Source organism: Sturnus vulgaris, chromosome 6 (genome assembly GCF_052056855.1).
Source record: "Sturnus vulgaris isolate bStuVul1 chromosome 6, bStuVul1.hap1, whole genome shotgun sequence".
In the NCBI taxonomy this organism is placed as follows: Eukaryota; Metazoa; Chordata; class Aves; order Passeriformes; family Sturnidae; genus Sturnus; species Sturnus vulgaris.
This window is the reverse complement of record NC_142248.1, coordinates 34,701,361-34,727,414: the sequence shown is the minus strand read 5'-3', so window position 1 is coordinate 34,727,414 and position 26,054 is coordinate 34,701,361. Positions and strand designations below refer to the sequence as shown.

The 26,054-nt window shown below is 36.1% G+C and overlaps 1 protein-coding gene across 4 annotated transcripts in view; it reads right to left on the bottom strand.

Annotated features, from left to right (window-relative positions):
* The window catches only part of PAPOLA (poly(A) polymerase alpha), a 43,898-nt gene extending 17,904 nt beyond the window's left edge, over window positions 1–25,994 (bottom strand). For 3 of the 4 annotated variants that reach the window (XM_014884486.2, XM_014884484.2, XM_014884487.2), the window contains exons 1-12: window positions 25,730–25,988; window positions 17,094–17,264; window positions 16,426–16,492; window positions 15,086–15,167; window positions 14,549–14,658; window positions 12,601–12,654; window positions 9,153–9,264; window positions 7,832–7,921; window positions 7,598–7,736; window positions 6,037–6,109; window positions 4,468–4,588; window positions 3,482–3,566 (exon numbers count right to left, since the gene is read on the bottom strand). In XM_014884486.2, coding sequence (XP_014739972.1) covers window positions 3,482–3,566; window positions 4,468–4,588; window positions 6,037–6,109; window positions 7,598–7,736; window positions 7,832–7,921; window positions 9,153–9,264; window positions 12,601–12,654; window positions 14,549–14,658; window positions 15,086–15,167; window positions 16,426–16,492; window positions 17,094–17,264; window positions 25,730–25,737 — 1,112 coding nt within the window. In that variant the 5' untranslated portion in view covers window positions 25,738–25,988. Of the gene's footprint in view, window positions 1–3,481; window positions 3,567–4,467; window positions 4,589–6,036; window positions 6,110–7,597; window positions 7,737–7,831; window positions 7,922–9,152; window positions 9,265–12,600; window positions 12,655–14,548; window positions 14,659–15,085; window positions 15,168–16,425; window positions 16,493–17,093; window positions 17,265–25,729 lie in introns of all 4 variants that reach the window. The other variant, XM_014884483.2, reaches the window with a different exon arrangement.
* Between the last annotated feature and the right edge of the window lie 60 nt (window positions 25,995–26,054).

Here is a 26,054-nt window from a genome sequence, read left to right as displayed (position 1 = left end):
CTCTGATTTCAGTCAGAGAATGCCAATGAAACAAGAGAAATGCAAGGGAGAAAACTGGAGAAGCTTCTTCCCTATTCTGAACAATACAGAGATAAAATAACCTGTTAATTTTGCATTTTGGCAGTATTAACTAACTGCTTCACAAGAAAATGTTATAGAAAAAGAAAATAAGAGGCCTTTACTTCTATATGAGAAGTTACTAATTACTAATATTGGTTTATTCTAAGGAGCACTACACTTTCAGTAAGAGTCCTACATCACACACATCACAAACTTGCAGAATGTTTAATTCACTAGGCACGACAATGTTTAAGCTTTTTGATATTTTTAACCATGTCTGAATTGAAAAAGACAAATTTCAAAACTGCAAATATCTGAAGAAACCGATTTTCCAGCGACTTATAAAAACCATCCCTATGAAACAAACTTCTGAACTATTAAAAAAAAGTAATTTGGCTATGTCTAAAAGCCTCAACTAGCTGGTAAGCACCTAGAAAAAAAAACCCTAAGCTTTATTTATGAAAAAAATAAGCGTTGATTAACTATTTTTGCTCAGGTAGTGTTGGCTGAAAAAGAAAAAAGGATCCAATTTCTCCTCACTCACCTACCAGCTGTTAGTGCTGAGAGGGAATTATTCTCTACAAATTTCCTACTACAATTTTCAATAAAATTGAATAATTTATGTTAAAAATTAAGATACCCTTAAAGAGCCCGAGGTCTCACTGCTAAATTTTGCTAAGACAAGAATTTTTATCAGTGCCTCATTCATAATTTTATCAAAAAGCACATGCGTAATTCACAAGTATCACTTCATTATAAAGAAGAAATGGTCTTATCTTAAGCTTCTGCCTCTCAATGGTGACTTTTAGATTCTGAGTATTATTCTGAAGTATATCAGTTTGGGATTTTGTTTGTTTGAGGACTTGGATGTTTTCTCACTGTCTTCCTTTCAGCATTCTTTTAATAAAAGTAACCTAATATAGATCGTATGGAATTGTAATGCATCATTAACACAAGTATTTCTAAAAAATACCTAAATTAGAGTCATATTACTTTCTAGTGGGGAAAAAAAAAAAACAAAAAAAAAAAACAAAAAAACCCAAACAAACAAACAAAAACCACACACACAAAAAAAACCCAAAACCAAAAAACACTAAAAAAAAAAAAATTAAAATAAACCAATAACAACAAAAAAACAACACCAAAAACACCAACTGAGGGCACTTGAACATGTTCATTTCAATTTTTTCCTTATTAGCTGTCTGGGAATTATACTTGAATTCAGTAAACTCCTATGAAGCCAAGAATTTAAACCACCTTCTTAATAGGTGTATTTATATTCTACTTATTTTGCAGAATTCTCTCTTTTAACTACACAGAACGAATATGCTAGAGCTCATTAAATGAGCGCTATTTCTCTCAAAACCCTGCTCTCTTGCTCTGAAGCTATGATTTTATTTCTCATACAACACTTCAGATTCATACCCATTCGAAATTCTTGTCACTTCCCTATAAAACACCATATCTACATGTTCTTTGTTGTCTTTCCCCTTCTAAAAATTGAAATCAAAGGGTAGATAATACATATTGCAATTCTCCAATTCTAAGTAATTCCTGGCATTTAAAAAGATATTTTAAAAAGTAACTAAAAGCAGGTTTCTAATTTTTCCTAATTTCTAATCTGCTCCTACTATGCAGGTATGCAGTACCCCCTAGATTTCCTTAGACAAACATCACTGAGGTTTAAAATAAACACAAACAGCAAGTCAAAAGTGCTTATGAACAACAGATAGTCAGCAACTAATTGCCATTGAGAGTGATGGATTACTGAAGCTATGGTTTCAGAGATGAAAAGTTCGTCTCAGAGCAAGGATCAGATGCTCTCTCATCTGGCAGAGCATTACACACTGCCATGAATTTCAGCAGAACATGCCAAGGCATCTACAGTTTAAACAGAAGAAGAGTGTGAAGAGGGGAAAAAATTTTTCGAAGTATCTATCTTTTAGATGGAGATCTGACCAAGAGAACCACATTTACTGCATAGAGATGACTGCATATAATTACTGACTTTGTAAAGGCTACTAACCAAAATTGTAAAAGTATCCTAATAAGGGAAAACAGAGAAAATCCAGGGTAATTTAAATTAAAGCAGGCTTCATAATACCATTGCACACTTAAGAAATTAAAATTAGAGCAAAGACATCTTGTGCAAAACAGAAAACCTGGATATATAATGTTGAGCAAGAGAAGCTTTTATTGCTATACCTGGTAAAATGGCTTAAGCTGCTATACAAAAAAAACTGCACTAAAATGGAGATTATTTCAAATAACATTAAATGCTTCCTATGTTTTCTACTTTTGAAAGAAACAAAGAAAATGTACTAGGGAATTTATTAGCAACCTCCTGAACAGAAATTTATCTGAAGCCCATTTTTTACTTCAAAAAGTAATATAATTTAACAGTGTTTCCTGAAATGTTTTCAATCTTAAGCTCAAAGGAACAACATAAAAGTCATCCAAATGTCTTAAAGCTTTCATCATGCAAAAGGTATAGAAACAAAACACAGACACATTATGAAGGTCATCAGTCTCTTTTAATGGGGGAACTGTATATTTCATCTTGTTTAGATTAGTACAAAACCAACCAACCACCCAACACAAACAAGTGTAAAATATATTTGATCTTGATTCAAGAAAATGGGTCTCCAATTTCAACTGAGGGCAAAGAAGATGTAGTCCATATTTTAATAATCCATATTTATTATAAAAATACAACTTTCAGCAAGTCCATATACATTTAACAAGCTTCTGCCCCACAAGCATATTACTAGAAATCCTAGAAGTGTGAATTTCAGTATTTCCCTCAGAGACATTACAAAATTAGAAAAGCTAGGTGAGAGTTAATAAAGATCCAAGAGCCTTAAGCTTTAATGAAAAAAAAATCTAGTAATAACTAGTACAAGTGGTAGTTAGTCAACACAATAGCAAAAATATCTTTTATTATCAGAGTAAACTGTTGACTATATTGACAGAAGAAAACACACAGTTTCAAGTACTTATTCATCTTAAGTACTGACCTTCAAAATAAGTTCTTTTAACATCTCTTTTCTTGGGAAGACCCATTTTTAGAATGCTTACTGACAGGACTAAAGAACATTTCTATTAGTCAAACCAGATGACCCTTTTTCAATATTATTGGTAGCATACCAATTCTAGAGTTAACTGGTAACATTCTAAATATCTGGTCAGGGTCTAACTAGTTTCTGAAATACACGTTTAAGAAACAAAAAAGTACCTGAGGAGATTATATACTCTCCAAGAGAGGGGACAACAACGTATTTTTCCCACACTATAGAAAAATCCTTACAAAACACTTTCTGGACTGCTAATGAATGTATATTTATGATTCTGTGCTACAGAGCATTATGAGGTAGTTCAACTGATAAACTTAAAATATTCTGCCATGCCATAAAATACATACTTGTACTTCTGAAAGAAGTTTGGAGCTTCAAAAAGTTTGGACCACTCTGCCTTACTCAGCAAAATTTCATCTGTGATAGCAAGACCTAAATTACAAAAAAAAAAAATTTAAACTTTTTTTTTAATACAGTTTAGTATCCAGAGTAAAGACAGTTTATTAACTTAGCAAAACTACTACGAATTATTTCCTCCCTTCAAATTCATAGCAATTCATCAACAAGATTTATAATTCAGTCATACTTTCATTGGACATTAGTTAACCAAACCACATTATTAAAAAAACTCACAATCTGTGTAGAAATGTATGCTAATTGATCAGACTGATTATTTCACGTATTTTTCCTCTGTGGTGTAACACAGCTCCATTTAGTTTTTTGCATATGCCACACTAACTACTTGGTTCAAAGACAACAGATCTTTTTCCTCATAGTATTTGAATCATCTCTTGTGCAAGGCATTTCACAAAGCCAAGAAACAGTGAGACAATAAGGTACTGCTCTGAGAAAGCTACTTGTAGTTGCTCCCTGCATCAAATCTACTTGCTTTGAAAACATCTTATCTGCTAGAATTATTCAAGTACATCTTGGATAAATCCAGAGAACCCATCCTCAAGACAGGATATTGCCTTATATTAGGCCTAGAAACAGGCATCAGGCAGAACTACTATTGCTAATCCTTCATGTAACATGACACAATCCAAGCCATTAAAAAAAGTTATTATACCATTAGTTCCAATTTTCAGAGCACACGGCATTCTCTTGCATTATCCTCAGTTTCTAAGAGTGAAGGACAGACCCGCAGAAGAATCTACTAAGTTTGCAGGGTTAAGCAACATTAAGTGTAACAGGCCAAGTCCTACCTACCTCAAAACAGTCTGGTGTCAATAAGCTTAACATCCACCCACCTCCCCCTTTCAAAGCATACCCAATGAAATTATTTTAAATTTGTCTGAAAGCATCTATATAGAGAGCATAAGATGATACTTACCTTGTTTAAATTCCTCAACCATGACCATCCGTGTGGAAACGGACACATTGTACGTGGAGTTCTGCTGTGGGTATGCTGGTGTAATTATAGGCATAAGATGGTACCTATCACTGGGGTTTACCTACATATAACAACAGCCAATCAGTTTTCTTCAAGCATACACATCAGTTAACAAATTTGGATTTCTCCCTTTACTACAACTAAGTCTTAAGTTCTAAGAGACCTTAGTTTGCGGACCAAGAGTAAGGAGAAAGCCTAGAAAACAAGAATAATGCTTTCACAAAGGACATCTTTCTGAACAACAGTGATGTGGGAGAGCTGTAACCTATCAGCACATCAAGATCAAGTTGCAGGCATTTCTATATCCAGAAATGCCAACCAAACAGAACAATTTCCCTCTTTAATAGAAAATAGTTTGTGATCACATGAAACCAAGGACACCTCATCACCATGTGAGCACCTTCTACAGAATGACTGTCTTCAGACCTTGCGAAAGGTGTTTTATATTTTATTTCTGTAACACTACTGAAAACTAAGAGCCGTCTTAAGAAAAGAGGCTCTGTGCAACCTGACAAGCATCACTTGCATTAACGTACTTTTATTTAACAGCAGACAGGGTAACAAAAAAGAAAGGACACAACATACACACGCAAATTACATTAAAATACTATTAGGGTAACAATCCTGTAGAAGGCAAATTAAAGATAAACCCCTGCCATTATCTTAGCCCACTTTGATTAGCTACTACAACAGTTCTGACCTCAAACCACCTCTCTCAGGAGTAACAAACAAGAATGTGTTTTCAACTTTTTCACATATTTAAATGTGAACTTTTGTCAATCAGAAAAAACAGATTTGAAGTACAAAGAGGAATACAACTCATCCTCTGATGCTTACACAATTCATCAAAAAGATTAGTTGAGTATCAACTGTTCTACCATTGACAAAACAGCAATGAGTACACTCATGTCCTACTGCAAGCTCAGTGGGAGCCATGCATCTGCTGCAAGCTGTTTTACTGACTGCCTGAAGGACAATCGTGTCCAATGTCCTTAATGTAAGTGCTACAAAGATGGAGATCAAGTATTATAAACAATACACAAATCAACTAAAAGACTTCTTCTTAGGTGCAAGATGAAAAGACACTTTACTACAACTGCATCCAAGCCTATCCAGTTGTAACTTGCACTGAAGTGAATTCAAGATACTTGCAAAAGTAACAGGCTTTAAATAATAAGCAAACTATTAAGATTAGCAATGATCCAAAAATGCATCACTTTAAGACATATAACTATTTATCCTGAATTTTTATTAAGCTCACTTATTGCAAAAATTGGGAGGAAAAAGTACACTGTTTAGCAAGTATGCTTCAAGCAGTCAATTCAGAAAATTAGAATTGTTCTATAGAATAGAATTTGTTCTATACTCAGGAGAATTAGAGGTTACTTATGAAGATATAACACCACAACATTAAGTTCAATAAACCCAAAATGAAGTTCACCTAGAATTTTTTAAGCAACCAAATTTATTGTACAGTGTGACTTAGAGGGGAAAAAATAACACACTAACCCTTGGGTCCCATACAGGCAAATTAAGATTGCATTCTTCTGGCTGTTTCAATAGCACTGGATTTGGCCATTCCCTGTTCAAAAAGATTGTAGCACTGAATAAGACTATTGGATACAACCACGTATGTTACACAAACAACACTTTTGAATGTGATCCTTCTTAAATCTGCTCACGAAATAAAGCACCATTTCCTCACAACTAGGCTGGTCTAACTGGGATTGTTTAAATAAGCTGTACTGCTGAACTACAATACAACTGCAATTAGCTTCTCCAGGGCATCAGAACAAGGGATTTTCTGTAGTCTTGAAGGTTTATAATCACTGGTTTAGGTAACTAATTTAAACTCCTCTAAATTCTTCCTGAAACATACCAAAGAGAAATTCCTCTGTGAAGACTGACATGGGGTCCATCTTCAAACTAGCTGTTTCATGGACAAACTACAGAACAGCCAGCACAATTACAGCATATATCATCATTACAAACCTCATGTATTAAAAGAAAATTATAATCAGGAGAGAAAGAAACCTTGTTGAATTAAACACTAAAATATAACACTTGTTCTTCAAGTCATCTTACCCCCTGAATAAAAGTTATCTTCCAATAAAGAGCAGAAGTCAGTTAATCTCTTGGAATTTGTAAATTATGCTATGCATGTACAAACTGGAGAGAAGTCCAAGAAACACATTAAACAGAGATTGCAATCAATTCCCCTCTACTACCTTAGTGTGGCAAAGTATTACTAAACACTATATACCTCAAGGAGGCTATAAAGCCTATGAATACAAGACAGTGAGAGTGTGCAAACTATCTTCACATTAAGAAAACACTATATTTGGAGTAAAGCAACACCTTGGTAAATGATTCTTAAAGTCTGTCAGTGTCTAATGAAGAATATAGGTATCCAAACGTGGACTTTCAAGCAAAACAGTATTTATTTGTAATTTGCAAAGTTCACTTTTGCCCCAGTTTTTCTAAATTTACTTGGAATGTTCCCATCAGTTATTCAAACCATCTTTCTGAGCTAACTAGCTCAATTAAGGGTATGAAATGGCAACTAATTTCAGAAACACCTACCACTCCACACTAACAAGATGAAAACCCAGATTTTTGCCATTGGTTCTCTTAAAACGCATTTAAGCTATGTGCCTAAACCAGATACTGGCATACCTCCTTTATCCATTAACCCATTATCCGAATATTAAAAGACTTTAAACTTTGGGATATATGCTATTATTTTGTACTATGTAAGTATTTTATCTGGAGAGTATTGTTGAATTACAAAAAAATACTCAAGAAAATTTTAATTAAAAACTGTGTGGTTTTGGTATGGATATTTTAAACACAAGACATGTTGGATGACTTACTGAAAAACTAAGCTGACAATTTCTGGTGACAAGAACAATGCTTCTAATTTATCTTAATCTGGTAACAGCTGAAAATGGTACCATAAAAACAGGACTAAAATTTAGTGTCTACAAACAATTTTATTTTAATTTAATCTAAATTAAAAACAAAACAAAAAAAACCAAAAAAACAAAAAACAAAAACAAAAAAAACATACCATTTAGAAAATACCAAGAAAAATTTATGTACAAGAGTTGATGCTATTGCATTTGGATAAAGCTGGCAAGTTCTTGCTACTAGCATAGCCCAGGACACACCGCCAAGGAAACCTAGTATATTGGAATAGATGTTGTGGCCTGTGGATCGAGAAGGAAAGAGACAAAAGGAGAGAAATGTCAGTAACCAAATGAGGCAGTGAAAACTTCACCAATTTTGGAATAAAACTGCTTACGTTTTGCCCACAATTTGATAGCTCTCAGTGTTAACCTGAAGTTGTCAATGTTTGGTACTAGATGCAGAATTTCATCGGTTACCCGGCAACCTGCAAAAGAAAGAATTAATTAGTTACTGCTTCCAAAGTTTCTTGCTTGCTTATCCTCCCTCACCGTCAACAATGTGAAACGTTTTAGATAAGCATGCTGGAAACTCATTTCATATTCTGATCACTTTGCTTTGGATTAGAAAGCCTAATATGTTTTCCTGTGCCTTTTTTCATTTTTAGTGTTTTATGGCAACACTCAGGTAACCAATTCATGAGCACATGACTACAGTTTGGACTGCTACTTGATATTTTTGTTATTAATGAACTATATAAGCTGTTGAAGAAACAAAAAAGTTCTGCTGCTATATGAATACATGCAGTATACCATGGAATGAGGAGGCAAACTAAAAGAAGTCTTCGTGAGCCTACAGAAAACCTGCCAGCCATAGGTCAAAGCTTTTAAGAACAGACTAAAAAGAATAGTTTTTAAACATATTAGCTGTATACTTGGATGGCGTATTTTCAGACTGTAACATTCTAGAGGGCAATATTAACTGCTTGATTTTACGGGGTTCATTATAAAGAATAAGTAGCACTTCATTGTTAATAAGTAGTTGCAGAGAGCTGTTTGCAAGGAAATAATATTATCGAAGACTACTTTCAAAGTAAGAGGTAACTACAAGTTCTAGAGATTGCACAGATTTTCATGAAACAGTTTCAGTGGCTGTGATGATCTCAAATTACCAAGTTCTTAGCTTGTAACAACAATCAGTACTCCTCATGCAAACATTCCCCTCTTCCTCATCAAGCTGCAGCCAGGCTGAAGCCCCTACCAGCCTGTACATAAACAACCATTTTTAAAGCAAAGGTATTATAGAGAAGTTAAGGGTTACACAAGCTAATAAGCTGCTAAAGAACCGACCTCAAACTGTCACCATTTTGGTATCTCCAATTTATCACTGAAGCAATTTAATGAATGCTTATGCAAATACAAATTTAAAAACAAACACACATCTTTATTTACAGAAATAGGTAATGCTCCCCACAAGTCTTGCAAGTCCCACTAATTTCTACAACCATATATCAACCTAATGAGAAAAAAAATCATAAATAGTCTGGCCAGCAAATAACAACCCTTCTCTCCAGAAAGATACACAAAAACTGGCAATGATTCTATTTCCAGGTACGAAGTTACTGTATTTTCAGTCAAATCTACAACTACTGTATGTAAGAACCTAGGACAGTTATTTAAAGATTAGACAAGTTGATACACAAAGCAGTATATACATACCATTAAGACTTCGTATGCATCTAATGTCTAAATTTTTAAGTAGGCTGTCGTCTCGTAGGTCTAAGTCCTCAGGAATAGTTTGCAGAGCTAATCTTGCAAACAATATATCAATCTTAAGAACAAAAAAAGAGGTACGATATTAGAAAACTGTTCTTTCTTCTGTAGTATTCTGTAAGTCATTTTCATCAAGTTTACTAATAGTAGTCTTGCAAGTACAAAGAATCCCTTTAAAAAATACATACTAAAATCCTTAGACACTTAAAGATGCTTCACCTATCCTACTTTTTCAAGAGGCTAAAAATACACATTTAGATTAATATACAACCAGCACACACACAAAACTATGCTGACTGCCAACGGAAATGCAATCATTTAGGAACAAGCATCACTTCTAGGTTCAGAATACAAAATCCTTCCAACATCAGAACACACCATGAAAACATATTTAGATTAAAAACAAGATTTATTCTCCAATATTCTAGAGAAGAATTCTAGAGACAACCGAGGGGAGTCCTCATTGCATCCCTTCAGGAGGATGTTGAGGATGACAAAGTGGCCAGTATGGATTTCTTCACTCATAACCAGTGATAGGACTCAAGGAAACAGCATAAAGCTGAGCCAGTGGAGGCCTATATTACATATCAAGGAAAGCTTTTTCACCCAGAGGGTGGCTGGGCACTGAAACAGGCTCCCCAGGTCAGTGATCACAGCCCCAAGCCAAGAGTTTAAGGAGCATTTGGAAAACCCTCTCAGGCTCATGGTGTGACTCTTAGCATGTCCTACATAGGGCTAGGAATTGGACTTCAATGATCCTGATGTGTCCCTTCCAACCCAACATATTCTATAATTCCATGAAAATGACCATGGAATTACAGGAAGAGTAGGATACCTTTCCCCATGCCCTGTAAAGCATTCATGTAACTAGTTCACTCTATGTAAGTAAGACTAGTATCTATGAAGAGTCTACATACCTGATTACAGAAAACGTTCTGAAAATTCAAGCTGCTGAGCAAGCATATACATATTGAAACTACGTCCAATTTCTTTGCTATCACTTCTGTAATACTTAAACATAACAGTTTTTCTAGGCCAAGAACATCTAAAATACTATTCAGCACTGAGTTAGTTTTACATTGCCCTGCACACAAGGACACTGCAGAGTGCAGAAGTCAGTTTGCCTTTCCATCAGTCAGTTGATGAGAATATCAAGTGCATATCAGCAGACTGTCTGCAAGGCAACAAAGGCACTTCACCAAATGAGGCTTTTAACCAAAGTGCTTATCACTTGACCTACAAGACGATGAAATACTGAGTACTATTGCACCAAGAAAAAAACTGGTTTAGTTACATTAAAATTATTTCAGATAAAGTGAAGCTGAAGACAACTTAAAGACTTTTTGTAGGTACTTAAAACTTTACATTCATCTGTTTTAAACTATTAAGTCCTTCTCCACAGAAAAGTACTTCCAAAGTATTCAGTGCATTTTGTATTTCAAAGTCCTTAATAACCGATCTTCTCAACAGTCTGTATTACACATAGAAGTTCCTACTTGAGTCAAAAGTACTACTTCTCAGTGTAGAATAAGTTCAAATCTAACTTCAGCTTGAAATCCTGCTCTCATCTCCAGAAGGGCTAGCATCTCTAAAGATTCAAAGCTCATTGACATTTATTTTCAAATAAAGAAATTAACAGTCTGTCTTATGTAACTCCAGGAGAGGTAGCTGAAAATCAAATATGAAGTAGTCTACCCAAAGAGCAAAAAGATGAAGAAAGTTGTTTATTTTAATCCAAAACTTAAAATGGGCATGTAAAAACTTATTGCAGAAATTTATAAAGATTTAATAACAGGATCACCACAAAACTAAAGTCCTTTTCCTCAGTTCTACCTTTTGGCATGTTTTGTCTGGGTTAGAAGAAGGAAAATTAAATTAAAATCTTTTTGATACTGACATAGCAGGGTACAAACACAACTACCAGAAACTGTAGCCCAACAACACTGGTATATACAAAGAGTGTGCTTATGATACAAGAAAAAGAACTTTCATGCACTGTCAGCAACATGAGTTAAGACTCTAATAAACCTAAGCCCATCATAAATTACTATATTGTAACAAGATGTTACTTCTTTTAGAGCAGTCTTCCCCCCCCCCCCCCCCAATTTGGTCTTATCGTTCAAATTTCATTTATTAAAAAGGAGACACAACTTGAATGATTGGAGGGGAAAAAAAAAAAAAAAAAAAAAACACAACATACAAAAACCAAACTGACCAGAGGACAGCTATGGCAAGTTTCTACATCTAGAATGAATACTTAAGCTATGTAAACAGTGAACAGATTATCCAGAAAAATGTTCCTCAACACCTAACTGCATACAGACAGCATAAAATTGCTAACAGATACAAATTCACAGACTGGAAGAGAAGAAATTGCCAACCTTGTGTACAATACTGTATCATGTCATTTGCCAGAAGATTAGCATGGGAATTCCTTCCCCTGACTAAACTAACCTTCTTGTACCCACCAGTTACTGGCTGACATAATCCAACTGTAAGTCTCATTAACTGTATGTATAAACAGTTCATGGTTTTTTCTTGTCACCAAGAGATGACAGTTTGACTACGTAACAGTCTGAGAAGAATAAACAGAGTATCTTTTGAAATCACCGTTCCTGTTTCCTTAACAAAAATCAAATTAAACAATTTCAGTGTTCCAAGACAGGGAATCCATCAGGCTACAGGCACCAAAACCATTGTTTTGGTCGCACGTTTACTGAAATGTTAAGGGATCAGGACAAAAGGAATACCCAGCTTGCCTTTAGCAGCACACTTCTGAGAACTAGTTAAAGACGCAACTTCCTATAATGTACAATAATGAAGCAAATCTTTCATGTTTGGACAGTTAATCACTAACAGTCAAAAAAAAATTCTGAAGCTGCATTATTTACGAATATAATTTCTATTAAAAGTTAAGCCTAAATAATGCCTATACTGGTACTCTACAGATCAGTAAACTAATCAGTACAAGTAGGGAGCAGAGCCAAATAAAAAACAAAAACAAAAAAAAACAAAAAAAACAAAACAACAAAAACAACAACAACAAAAAAACAAAAACAAAAAAACACACACACAAAAAAAAAAAAAAAACACAAAAACAAAACAACAACAACAAAAAAAAAAACCAACCAACCAACCAAAAAAAACCAACAAAAAAACCCCACAAACCAGGAAGGTATTGGTATTCTACACACAGCTTTAAGTCCATCAAGAAAAACGTTTCAGTCTTAAATCTCCACTTTAAATGATACAACTGAGAACTGTTGAAAAAATCTTAGGTACAAACTCTGGAGAGTCACTTCAATAGCATTCCTATTAATGAATAACTTACTAAGATCTTAAAAACTTGGTTTTAATCACATTTTACCAAAACAGATTAAAATAGGATCTTTACCTCTATTCCATCAAAACAAAGTTTAATAACTGGGACAAAAGCTTCCTCAACAGCCTGGGGGGGGGAAAAAAAATTGCATTTTATTTACAGTATAGACAACATTTATAAACAATAGCTACCAGGTCGAGACAATCATAATGAAATGTTATTTATATCAATGCTTTTCTGTTTTCAGGTTGATTTTTGTCAGCAATGTCTTTCTCCACCATTGAGAATTCATGCAGTAAGCAGTGATCTACTAAATGCTGCAGCTGTCTAGGTGTCAATTATGATCCAAATTTGTACCAGCCTGCTCTGATGGTGTTACCTCGAGGTCCAACCCTCCTTCTCCCTACACACAAGACATGATCAAGCATCTTTCACTCCTCACAAACATCTATAAGTATTCCAAGCCCAAGCTATGGGGATTCTTGCTCTAAAAGGCCTATTATTTCTGTTTCTACAGTTGGTATAAGAAACGAGGAGAAGACTGTGTAACTATGCAGCCTGATATCACCTAAAGCAGTTGCAAGTCACCCATCTCCAATGTAAAGCATATTTTTAAAATGTGGTCAATAACACGTTTTGTTGAACCATATCACAATGAAACTATAGAACTTCACATCTCCTCTGGAATCAGCTATGAATACCATTTTCCTGAACTGAGCATCTGAAGTAAATGCAGATCTCTGCAGCACACTGTTTCAGCAAAAGCAAAGAACACTGCCTACTTCCAATTAAGAAATACTCCAAACTGTTGGAGGATAAACTGCTCCAAGAGTGTTTCAGTTCTTACCAAGAGGAGGAGACAGCGCTACTGTCTGTGTCAAACCTTAGTTAAGGTTACCTTAACATTATTGTTTGGCAGGATGGATTGATCCTAAGCAAAAATCAAATTCACAAGTCTCATACTCGCTACAGCAACCACTAATAAAGTCTATGTTCCCCTAAAGACGGAAATTGTACAAACTCCTAATACTAGCTGGAATTTAAAACTATATGACATCCTGCCATAAAAGTTATTTCACTGCAGAGCTACACTGAATAAAATAAATACCTTGCTGCTAAATCAACTACATTACCTGGAGTTAGAGTTGACAGCGAAGTTGAATGGAAATCTGAAAATCTGAATCCTCACATATATAGCATGTCAATTTAAAGATGACCAAAACAGCTGTTTCAGTGCATATGGTGTTACCACCAGATGTTTGCATTACCCTGGTAGTTTGGAAGAATGCTGCAGAGACAGCTTTATTTATTTTATGAAAGCAGGGCTAAACCAAATAAAGACTTGCTAGCAACTAACTAAAAAAAACCCAAAAAACCTGGAGCACAGAAAATTTACTCTGAGCCAATATCAAGATTAAAACTCCCACCAGTTGACTGAGGGAGGAGTGTCAGTGAGGTATAACAGAAACAAAATAATGCATTAATACAGTCTTCCACTACTACAAGGGAAATCATCTTTAGCAGCTAAAAATCATGCACAAGCATTTAGCAACAAGACACACTAAAAATATAGGTTTCCTTTCCAAATGCACAGTTGACAGCCAATATAAAAGGTTTAGTAAATATCAACCACCATTACTGTTTATATAAGCATGAAGTTATAAAAAAGAAGCATAAAACCTTCATTAAAATCAAACAAGTTTGGTCCTGAAGCCTGTCAAGCTAACATTTGCATCTGCCTACTTCTAGTGAGTAAGCAGAAATTTTGCCATACTAACACATATGCTAGAAGATCATTCTGCCATCCAAATTTTTGAGTGTATCTGTTAAGCGAGAGCAGAGAAAATTCAGAAGAACCTCAATTTATTTCAACTCTTATGACAGACTTTGCTGCAGGTCAACAAAAAGTCCTTATCAATTTTTAACAGTAAAGTTATAGTTACTTATTTAATGCATCATCTTTCACTACTGAATTTTCCTAATCTTCAAGTCAGTAAGCTGTTATCAGGTGTTCACATACCCTCAGATCTTTCACTTCTTCTTGTTGTTTTAACTTTTCATAAAATGATGTGAAAAAATCACTTCTTTCAACATGTCTTGGTGCAACACATAGGGCATCAATATCAGCACCTGAAATTGTTAATTACCAGAAGTAAATTACTCAATATTTCACATGCATGGAATGCTAGCAGTAGAAATTTTTATTAATAATTAAGCAGGAAAATTTAGTTTCTCATCATGTAGGATGGTGTTTTTTTGAAACACTAAGTCAAACCAAATGAAAAAAATTCACAGCCATTAAACATACAGAAAACATACATACACTCTTGCATCAATTGTGGAACACTAAGTATACAACTTTCTCTGTCTTTAAATAATTTTCAACTTTGTCTGTTTCCAATCCATTATGAAAACATAATATAGGAATATATTTATTTAGAAAGAAGACTAGAGACGGTTAACCAAAAAAATTAAGAAATCTAACCCCACCTCAAAATACAGCAAGATCAATCATTAGCTCAAACACATAGATTTTTGTAAGAAAAGGAGATGTTACCTTTTGTATGAACCCCTAATCTATAGGATCCAAATGTAAAAATTTTTCCTCCAACATTTTCTATTACCGATTGTGGAAGATTCTAAATGGAGCAAAAAAAAATTGGTTATTTTACCTTAACAACTTTTAACAAGACAAACCATTTATTTTCAAGTAAGAGGAAGAATATAGCACAAAATTTATTCTGTTGAACTACTGAAATAATCTCAGTATTAACAGAAGAGACAGATACATTTGCCAGTTGGCTTATTTGTAACATTTCAACTACATTACCACCTCAAACCTGATAATTGTTGCAGCAATTCTACATTTCAGGTGCAACAGTTTTATAATATTACAGAGATCAAACACATTTTGCTTACCACTCAGGCATTTTAGACTGACACACAAATAAACGATGGACTCAAATTTAAAGCAACACAAAACACAGTCTACTGTATCAGTGTTTATTACATTACTTTGAGAGACACTTGTACCACAGCCTTTAAAAAAAAGTTTGGGTTTGGGAAAAGTATTTATTTTATGTTTAAATTGTTTAAGTACACCTACTAAACTTCCTAGTCTTTTAAAAACTGTTGAATCCACAGTACTAAAGGCAAAATGGGCTATCCTGTCATAACAGGATGCAATGCTACAACCTGAAACCCTACATGAATATTCGATTTATTTTGTCTTCTGCTGTGTAAACAAAACTATTTTGCAATGTACACGAGATCAACTTAAGCAGCTTTCAATCTTACACTGGTCACGATAGTCCCAGTATTTTGTTTTCAAGGATCAAGACACATATAGCAGGGCTGTCCCTGCCCATAATCTTGTTCATATATAAATTCTCATTGCATAAGGAAAGTGTACAGAAAACATACGATCCCAAATATACACAACGCAAAATAGTTTCAAAAAATTAGAGGTTTCCTCTATAAAAACAAAATCTATAATCATACAAGTCTATAACCATTCAAAGACGTGTGGGATTATTATAACCTGGCACCTGACATTAAAGAAAAATACCACAGACCAGAAGGATGCAGGAAGTACATTTTAAGATCTAGCACTGTTTGACAATGGCAAATAATCTAAGCCTATAATTAATAAAGTAACATATGCATTAATTTTGAGAAAAAGTCAAGTTACATATATCAGTTTGTTTCTTTGACAAGGTTCTACTACAAAGGGGTAATGTTGCTTATAAACCAAAGAAACTACACAAGGATGGTATTTGTTTTGATCCCCAAATCTACTGTTCATTCCATTTAGCACAGGAATGTATTTTGGAATAACCTTCCTACAGCACTCTTAAAATCACAATATTAGCAACTCCATGTAAAATACATCCATACCTTGCTTTCACTGATTTCCCGTATCCATTCCTTTACTAAGTTATTTAATTTTCCCAAAATTAGAATCCTGTTAATAAAAACAGCAGAATGATAGGTTACAAACTTAGACAAAACTAGTAGAATTTTAAGACTGTGATCATCATTACACAGTAAGTCAACTAGACTAACATTACAGATCTAATTAGACATCCTGCTATATATATACACATACATATTGAAAGAAAACTACTTCTAAAACATTCCCACTATTTTCACCCCTTAGAGACATTCAAGAGGTTTAGACTCCAAAAAAATGAAAGCATGGAAGGCATACACACATCAATTCAACTCATTTTCAAAATAAAACTTCAATTCATATAACACATGCATCTGAAAGAACAGTGATAAGCAGTACTGAGAGGAAAATAAAACCACTAGAAAGCTTAATAAGGAAAAAAAGTTTAAGGTCCTTTACAATAAAGTAGAAATTAAGGGGAAAAAGCCAGCCTCTGACACTTAAAGGCCATTTTAATTCCTCTGTGTTTTGAGATATTATTCTTAGTCGAGAAAAATTAAGCTTACAATTTCACTAGGTTTTAAGGAAGCATTTGTAGGAACACAAACACACTTGGTCTTCAACAGTCACACATGAACCTCACGACAGAACAGAAAACAGAGCATTCACTCACCTGCGTTGCAGCTCTTCTTCCTCTTCAAATACGCCATAGGGTTTTAGGGTTTCGATTAATTTCTGGGTAAGCATGCAGTCAATCTCCTTGGGGGCAGCTAAACTGATAGGTGAGGTAATGCCATAATGCTTCTGTAGTTGCTGTGTTTGTGATCCCTGGGTTGTAACGGGACTAATAAAGGCAATTAGATAAAATTACTGACAGAAATAAAACAGAAAAAAAATATTTCTTTTCTCTAATCATAGTGGCAGATGAGATAAATATTAAGAAAAGAAAAATTTAAGTCTAGTGTTAGCATTTTCATCCCAAATCACTGTGTTAACATTTGTCCTACTAAGGACACCAATAGAATTGCCTTTCACCAACTCTTAATACATATTAACTTTTCCCCCTTAATTATTTTTTTATTCTACTAGGGCAAAAGCGGTATCAGTTTGGGTTCCTTCACTTTCATAAAGTCTAAAGAGAACTCTTCATGTTAAAAAGTCAAGCTGATACCAAAAGTCAAAGTCCACTCTTGGCAGACATAACATTGCTTGGTATCCTGCTGTAGTATCAGTCCTGCATGTTTATACCTATTATATACTATTTCTATCATATAAAATGAGAAATATTTTCAGAAGGCTAACTACCTATTACATGTGGAAAAAACTACAGCATTACTTGAATTTTATTCCATTATTTGTCATCATCATCTCCTCAAGATTTCACTCCTCATTTCCATAAAGACTATTAAAAAAAAGAACACCTAAATTGAAAACTGACAAGAATCCACAAAACATGATATAATCTTCTACAACTTACACCCATTTTATAACAATTCTAAGCACTATAATTTGTCTGCAATCAAGAATTTAGTCACAATGCAAGCTTGAGCACATCTGTCCCTTTGCTCATCAGCAAAGAAAAAAAAAGCACATCACAAAAAATATACTAAAAAGTGTACATTTTTAAAATCACCTTCAAGTAATTGAGGGGTCTGGGGCAGTGTCTGGGAAAAATTATTTTATACTGTTTCCTTTAGCTATGAGATTTTAATCAACTAATGAAGAATCTGATAGCAGTTGAATAAATCATATAGATCTTAGGACTTTCGGTGTCAACAAAAACATTTTTCAAAAAACAGCTGTTCAGATGAATTACTTAAAACAGTAATTTAAATTAAGGACAAAGGAAGCACCTAAAACTTTTTTTCTTCTCTTAAAAAAAACTTTAGGAATGTCAACACAAATAGTAGCTCCAGCCACTTAACTACCTCTAAAAAAAGCAACCAGAAAACAAAAACTGTCAATATTTAAATACCCTCAGAATACTTAAGCTTCTATCACAAAACAAGTTGTTTGAACTACATTTTCTCCCCTTTTGCCAACTGTTAATTTGAAAATAAATACATGCTTTTAAATTAAAGATTTTTGCAGTTTACTTTTGCAGGTTTTTTAAAGCAGCAATACAAAATAATCTACATTTTAGCTTTGTATAACAATTTCCCGATGGTCTAACTGCAATTTTCACCCATACATAGCAAGAAACTGAATCCAATTCAACAGATATTAGGCTTCATTAAAAAGGCTGGCAAAACAGCCCGGCAGATGCTATTACTAGACTTCAAAAAAAGACTCAATGTCACTCAAAACCCGTTTCTGCTGAGCTAATTCCTGAAGCCAGCAGCGCTGACAGAGGCCCCTGTATTTCCCCCTACTTCTAAGGGCCATGATTCACAAATGCAAGAACTAATAACTTAAAACATAATCCTTTACGCTGTCTATAAAATTACAGCACATAAACCCCAGCCAAACATCAGCTCTCTTTCCTAGTCTGGTTTACACACAGCCCTGGCACTGCAGTGTGCAGCTCTGCCTTGAAAACACCACATTGCAATGACTTCAACCAGCGCTCCTCCAACCCCTACAGGGCCACCAGAGCATGGCCACAGGCCACAAACAAGCTTTGAAACAACAGCCTCAAACAACCAATTAAATCGATCACCAGATATAAATCTTTGGAGATTGTTACATAAAGCCAGCTACATTCTTACATCAACTTTTATAATAATGAAATAACGATGGTATCAACAGCACGGGACCTCCCCAACACAAGTGTTTCACCTCTTTTTGAGCTTTGAGGAGTTAGTAAGTACCCTTTCACTGGGTTAGTGTGTAACAATCCTCAACACAACTCCTTCAAGATTTTACAGCTGCAGAAGACAATAAACATATATTAACACTCAAGAGAATATAGGTTATTTCCAGATAAAACCATTTAAATTGAAGGTCTGCCATTTACTCCTGCTAAGTTAACTCTAGTCTAAGGTTTCTGTAGCAGAACAAAGAAGATGAAAAGAATTCCTTTGGAAAATTAAAGAAAAAATGGTATGGCAAGAAGGTTTATTAAACTTAATGAAGGACAGAATACAATAATTTATTCTGTTCATCTATTCATTTAAAAGGCAGCATTATTGTTAATACAAACAAACAAGTAAAGGTATATCCTCTCCCTGCCTCCAACCTTGCATAAAACCAAGAAACACCAGGTAAAGCATTTGCTACCTGCCTTTTAAAGTAAATTATCTCTGAGAAATAAACTTTAGATGCTCATTAGCTCAACTTTAATGCTGCATTTACATGTTCCATTTTAGCCAGAAAATGCTAATGATAAATGCACCTAGACCTCTATTTTTTTCTAAAACCATGAAGATCATACTCACACTCCACTATGTTCCCTTAGTCCTACACGGACATTCTACCTTTTACTTGTGACATGTCCAGAGAAGAGCTTAAACCACCAAACTTATTCAAAGAGAAAGGTGAAAAGCCAGGGAAGTATCAGTGCTAACCTTCTACCCAAATGGATTACAGATTGGTCTTCTTGGGGAGTCAATACCTTGATGGTACGTCACACCTGTGACTCACTAAAGTTAAATATTAACAAAAAGCAGAATAGTAAATAGCAACTGAAAGTTCCGTCTCAGCTACTCACTCTTGGAAACAGCAGACAGATTTGGCAGATCATATCTGGGTCTGACACAACTGAAAGCATGTTTAGGGCTTGTTGGGTTGTGGGTTTTATTGTTTTTGTTTCGTTTTTTGGAGTTTTTTGTTGTTTTTTTTTTTTTTTTTTTTTTTTTAATAAAAAAGGAAAAAAAACCAAAATACCCAAATATACAAACCAACCAAACAAACAACAAACCTAAGCTTTTCTTTTTAAGATCACAAAGAAAATTAAGATACAGTTTGAGGCTTTTGAGTTAGTTTCTTGTCAACCACATATAAACATGAAAATCATCTTACCACTCTGAGATGACCATGAGCTATCTGTCAATTGCACAAATATAAAATAAAGTTACAGAAAATGATGTAAATTTAACATGCTATTGTTACAGCTCTGGTTTAACCTGAGTTTTTGAAGAACTTATACTGACAATTTACCGTGTGCAAATTGGACAACAGCTAGAGTGGATTTATTCTGGAGTGTTATGATGCAATATTTCATATTCAAATATTAATTTAATCAGTAAGAAATGCACATGTCATTTTCCCCATATAAAAACACTGACACAAAGCTGTATTCTGTGCTAAGCTGCACACTGCAACCAAACAACTTTTTCCTCAGAACCTTAAGTTTTGGTAGGCAGTATCTTTTTATACTGTTATCAGTAACAACCAAACTAAAAGAACAGAATATGTCACTGCTAAAACCCATTTTAAACAGAGTGCAGAAGTAGAAGGAAAAAAACCCCAAAACTTGTAAGAAGCTCTACAGATTCCAGAGAATACACCGCTAAACTCCTTTATATGGGAAGGACTAAATGCTGTTCTAAGGTAGAGGAGGAATTCCAGTGCATCTTTCTCAGATCAGGTGATGGCCTGAACACCTCTATTTAAACTGAACTTAGAGAAAATACAGCTATACCTATTTAACACTGTCCCACATATAACTAAGACTTGGATACTAATTCCAAGTTCTCTACTATTGTTTGCTTTTACAACACTAGAACCTTTCTCCATCCTCAGAAAAACCAACACTCCGGCCATGAACTTCTTTTTCAGATGTGCTCTGCATTTAAACCAACTTTTACCCCCACACGAAAAACTGTCTTTCAAAACACTTGGTCCTCTTCTCTCCCAGTATTCCATGTCCATTCTAATAATACTATTTTTAGTGCTATATGTGTTAAGATTTTACATTTCTTATCACAAACAAAAAACAGATGCCATCAGCACCACAATAACTAACTATTATGCTCCTGAAATTTGGGAAATGTCACAAAAATAAAAGACAATACAAAAAAATGAAATATTAAAAATGCAGAACAAATCATAACAATTTAAATCCCCCTAAGTTTCAAACTCATACAGATACTAAGACAAAATACACAACTTAAGGATTCTCAATTATTATCCTCACTTCTCTATTTGCCTCTACTGATTACCTCAGCAAAATTTATTCCTTTTTATTTGCTGATGTAAGACACACAAGTCAGATTCCTGAAACACTACTGGTCATCACACCATCTGGTCAACCAGCTGAAGCTAAAGCTCCACTTTTTCCAGATTCAAATAAAGTCCATTGAGGGGTTTTGCTTCTTTTTATGTTTCCTTCAGCAAGCAGTGACTGGAAATTTAGACTGAAGATTCTAGCTTTACACTAATGCCATCACTCCACATGAAGCTTCAAATATCTAGGCAGGAAACATCAATGAATTCTGTGCAAGTCAGTTACTGGGGAACATATGTTTTAAATGGTTAAGACAATACAACTGTCCCTCCTGCATGAAAGTTTGAGTACCTACTAGAGTATCACTGGACCATTCAGGCCATGAATTAAGTCTTCAACTGTCAGTATGAGGTGTTCAAGATACACAAAACTGATTCAAACACAGGTATTGGAGCAACAGCAGGCAACAGGGCTACAGAAGAGTCTCACCTATGGCAAAGGGAAAGTCATTCATACATATTCTGCTAACCTTGGACACTCTCCTCAGCTCTCTGGCTCTCCTGTGCACATAGAAGAACAGGGAAGGCAGCATATGCAAACAAAAACCCATCCACAACAGTGTTACTAACACAGCTGAAGGAAAAGTTTCTCAAGTTTAAAGAAAAGAAAGTTCTAATCAATTGCACAGGCAGCAGTTGAACCAAAAATTATTTTTATTGCTATGTGGGAGACAAAAAACTGAAGAGCAATTTAAGAAATTCAGTTAAGGCTGAACCAAAAAATATCAGAGACTATAAACTAAGAACTAGGAATCCCCTAAAGCATTTCACTGTTAAGAGGTTGATTTGTGTCAGTGGTGAAATCTGCTCAGCCCAAAATAACTGAGTTTCTAAGTTCTGAGCAGTGCCTTTATATTAACAGGTATAAACTCAGTCCTTTTTTTGGGTGATACTGGAAGACTGAAAACTATTGTAAAACCACATATCCTTGCCATCTAACAATTTAATCCTAAGCACAGCTTTTTATATTAATTGCTTCTCAACTAAGAAAGCTATCTCTATATGTTATGGCAACTTCTTCTAAAGTCAGTCCATTGCTTTTCAAAGTTAAGAAAAATTTAATTCCTTTCCCAACAGCCTATAAAATTCTCAACTCACCCTGTTCAGAAACACACTACTTATCCATTCCCAATCAGCACAAGCAATTTAAATACAGTACTGTATTTCTGGCACTAAGCTAACAGTCTCTAATGAAAAGTGACGAAAACAATGACTTTGCCTATGTCCACAGCAAAATTCAGTGAAAGAAAAAATGAGAAGTCTTATTTCAAAAGTGAGAATCAGCATGACTGTCCACTGGAAAGAATAATTCTTAATGACATTCCACAACTCTAATATGGAAGTTACCAATACTAACAATACTTAAAAGTAAGAGATCTTATGGCATTTTTAAATGGTTCATGTACATGATTCAATGCACTTTTCCATTTCTGGTTACAGAATAAAACATAACATTTTAAAAGTGCTTTGTCATGAATTCAGACTACACGGATGTTCAGTAGCTTTCTAAGAAACAGATTCATGTTTTCTCCGGTTGGAGGATTAGGAAGCCCCAGGTTACATGAAAATACTATATCACTCCCAAAAACATAGCTCCAGCTTCACTGAGTCCATAGCCTTTCTGTATAAGTCCCAGATCCAATCAAAACACACTAACAGCTTGGTGAACTTCATTCTTCCCTGGCATCTTATATTTCAGATAATGCACAGGAACATTCTATACCTAACTGTGCACTAAAATATGTCTTTATGATAGGGGAGGTAGTCATCTTTGTTTCTAATCAGCTTTTTTGTTAAAGACTGCTTCCTTATACAGCTGCTAGCACTTCCAATATGAGAACTTTAACAAAAAGTCACATAAGTCTCTAGGATAAATTTTAGTATTTAAAAAAAATCAAATGCTTCTGCAAATGCCAGAAAGCAGCATTCTTACTACTGATGTAGCATGTACAGAAAGAATTTGCTTGGCTTTATACTTTTGTACCATACTGTTAGTAAGTGCAACACGAACACCGGTGTACAGCTCTGGAGAACCTGCAACTCCAAGTTCAAGAATAATGACAATCTCCAGCTGTATGGGAAATCAGTTTTGACAAGGCCTGCCAATTGTAAACACCAAGGTTGAAAATAAAGTTTGAATAACATATTGAAAGGCAAAACAAAAACAACAACAAAAACATTTTGTCACCATGAAAGTTTGACAGTAACATAGGGTTGTTCCACTTTCACTCAAAAATATTATACTCCAGAAGACAGAATCAACTGGAAAGAATTATAGAGGAAAAATCTTCCCAAAGTGCCTCTTTCTATCCTCTAAAGTCAGAGGTATCACATCACAAACTCAAGAAGTTGCACTACCAGCATTTCTACTTACTAGCATTATAATACTTTGAAGTCCTGACTCGATGATACCACGTCAACAATGTCAAACATACAATTGACAGAAAAAATGCATAATCTGAGAAAGATTCATTCTTGCTAACTACAATAGATCTCCTGTACTAGTTAACCTGCCAAGTAATGTTTACACTGAAAATAGCAATCTTGGTGCCACTGTAACTGTGTACTATTATTTGTTTCTAGTTAAAGTATCATAGACACCTACATCAAGAGAAATTATCAAATCATTCCAAACTTTTCAAAGTTGAAGATCACTATTATTACAAGCCATAAAAGTAACCCAAACTTCTAAATGTAGTTACCAGGCCTTTGGAATTTATGTAGTCACAACACAACAAACTAAGAATGAAAGCAAGCAGAATAAACACCCTCCCATTTTTCTGAGGCTGAAAAGCCTAGCCAGCTTCAAAGCTGATTTCTGGTAACTTTTCATTGCCATAATTAACATGTGCAAAACTTAGCTATAAAGACATTGGCGCTTCGTTATACAAGCATTATAACCTACTTAGCATAACTATTTTCCTTCCTGCATTCACTCACTGGTCCTTTCCCTGCCATAAACTCTTTCAGATAAGTTTCTATCATGTTATCTATCCCATGACTAACTCTGCAGTACTTTAGACTATATTAACAACCACAACAGACAACGACAGTTATTCTTCACTTAAAAGTTGACATATTTAAAATCACAGTGAATAATTGCAAATCAGTGAGAAAAAAAATCACAAGTTTTTTATATTTCTCCTTAAATGAAAAAAAAAACAAACCCACACAAACAAAAAAAAAAAAAAACAAAAAACAGAGCAACCGATCAAAATATAGAAATACGCCCTACTCTGAAAAGTCACTTGAATACCTACACGTCACTGTTTCCCTCGATTCGTATAACGTAATAAAATACTAAGATTACGAACTTCAGAATTGAGGAGCTGAAAGTTTTGTCGTAAAATTCGTAAAAACGACAGCGATGGGAGGGAAAAAAAAAAAAAGCGAAAAAAAAACAGCCGGGGTGGGGTGAAAGAAATCAGCGAACAAACTGGGATGAATAAGGCCACACTTCGTTATTCCTGACTGCCAGCAGGGTCACGGCACGGCACGTCCAATGCACAAGCGCCCCGGGTTCGCGGCGGCGGCCGGGGGGAACACACGGGCCCGCAGCCCGCTCTGCCGGCCGGGGGCGCTGCCCGCAGCCACCGGCAGCGGGGGGTTCCAAGGGCAGCGCGCTGGCCTCGGGGCGCCCACTGCAACCAGCGGCCCAGGGTCTCCTGCCCCCGGAACGGGGAAAAACTGCCCCCATAGTCACAGGAGCAGAGACTTCGCCGGGGCTCTTGGGGGGAAAAAGCGCTTCACCCTTAGCGGCCAGGGCGAGGAAGGGACAAACACGCGGGTCTCGCCCCTTCGTGCGCTCTGACCCAGCAGCGGGGAGCAGAGGCCGCCGCACGCGTCCGCCTCGTCCCGCACGTTGCCGCTGCGAGATCGCAGAGGCGACGACAACAACGCAAAAGCCACATCACCATCACCGCCGGGGCTCACGACGATGGGGGGCAAGAAAGACAGCGTGGAGCTCCCGGCGGCGCGGGCAGCGGCGCCAGGGCCGCATACTGCGGCAGCGGAAGCGTCCGGGCCAAGGGGACCGGGAGGGGGGAAGGGCCCGAGCCCCGGCAGGAAGGGCCCAGGCATGCGGGGAGCGCCGAGCCGGCACAACGCGAACCCCGAGCGCGCCCCGCGAGCTCCCGGACTTACAACGGCATCGTCTCTCCGGCCCCTCCTCCTCCTCCTCCGCCGCCGCCACCACCGCCGCCGCGTCGTCCCCTTCTTCCTCCTCCCCCACCGCTGCCGCCTGCGGACCGGTCACTCGTCCCGCGGAGCGGCAGGAGCCGCGACCATGGCACGGGCCGGGGCCAGGCCCCGGGAGAGGAGGGAGCGGCTGTGCCGGGCCCGGCCGCCGCCGCCGCTTCACTCGCCTCTTCCCCTCCGGCCTTCTAACATGGCGCCCGGACGCTACCACAGCAACGTCCCGGGGCGGGGGGGCCTGACGCAGCGCGGCGAACACCCCCGCACGGCGCGC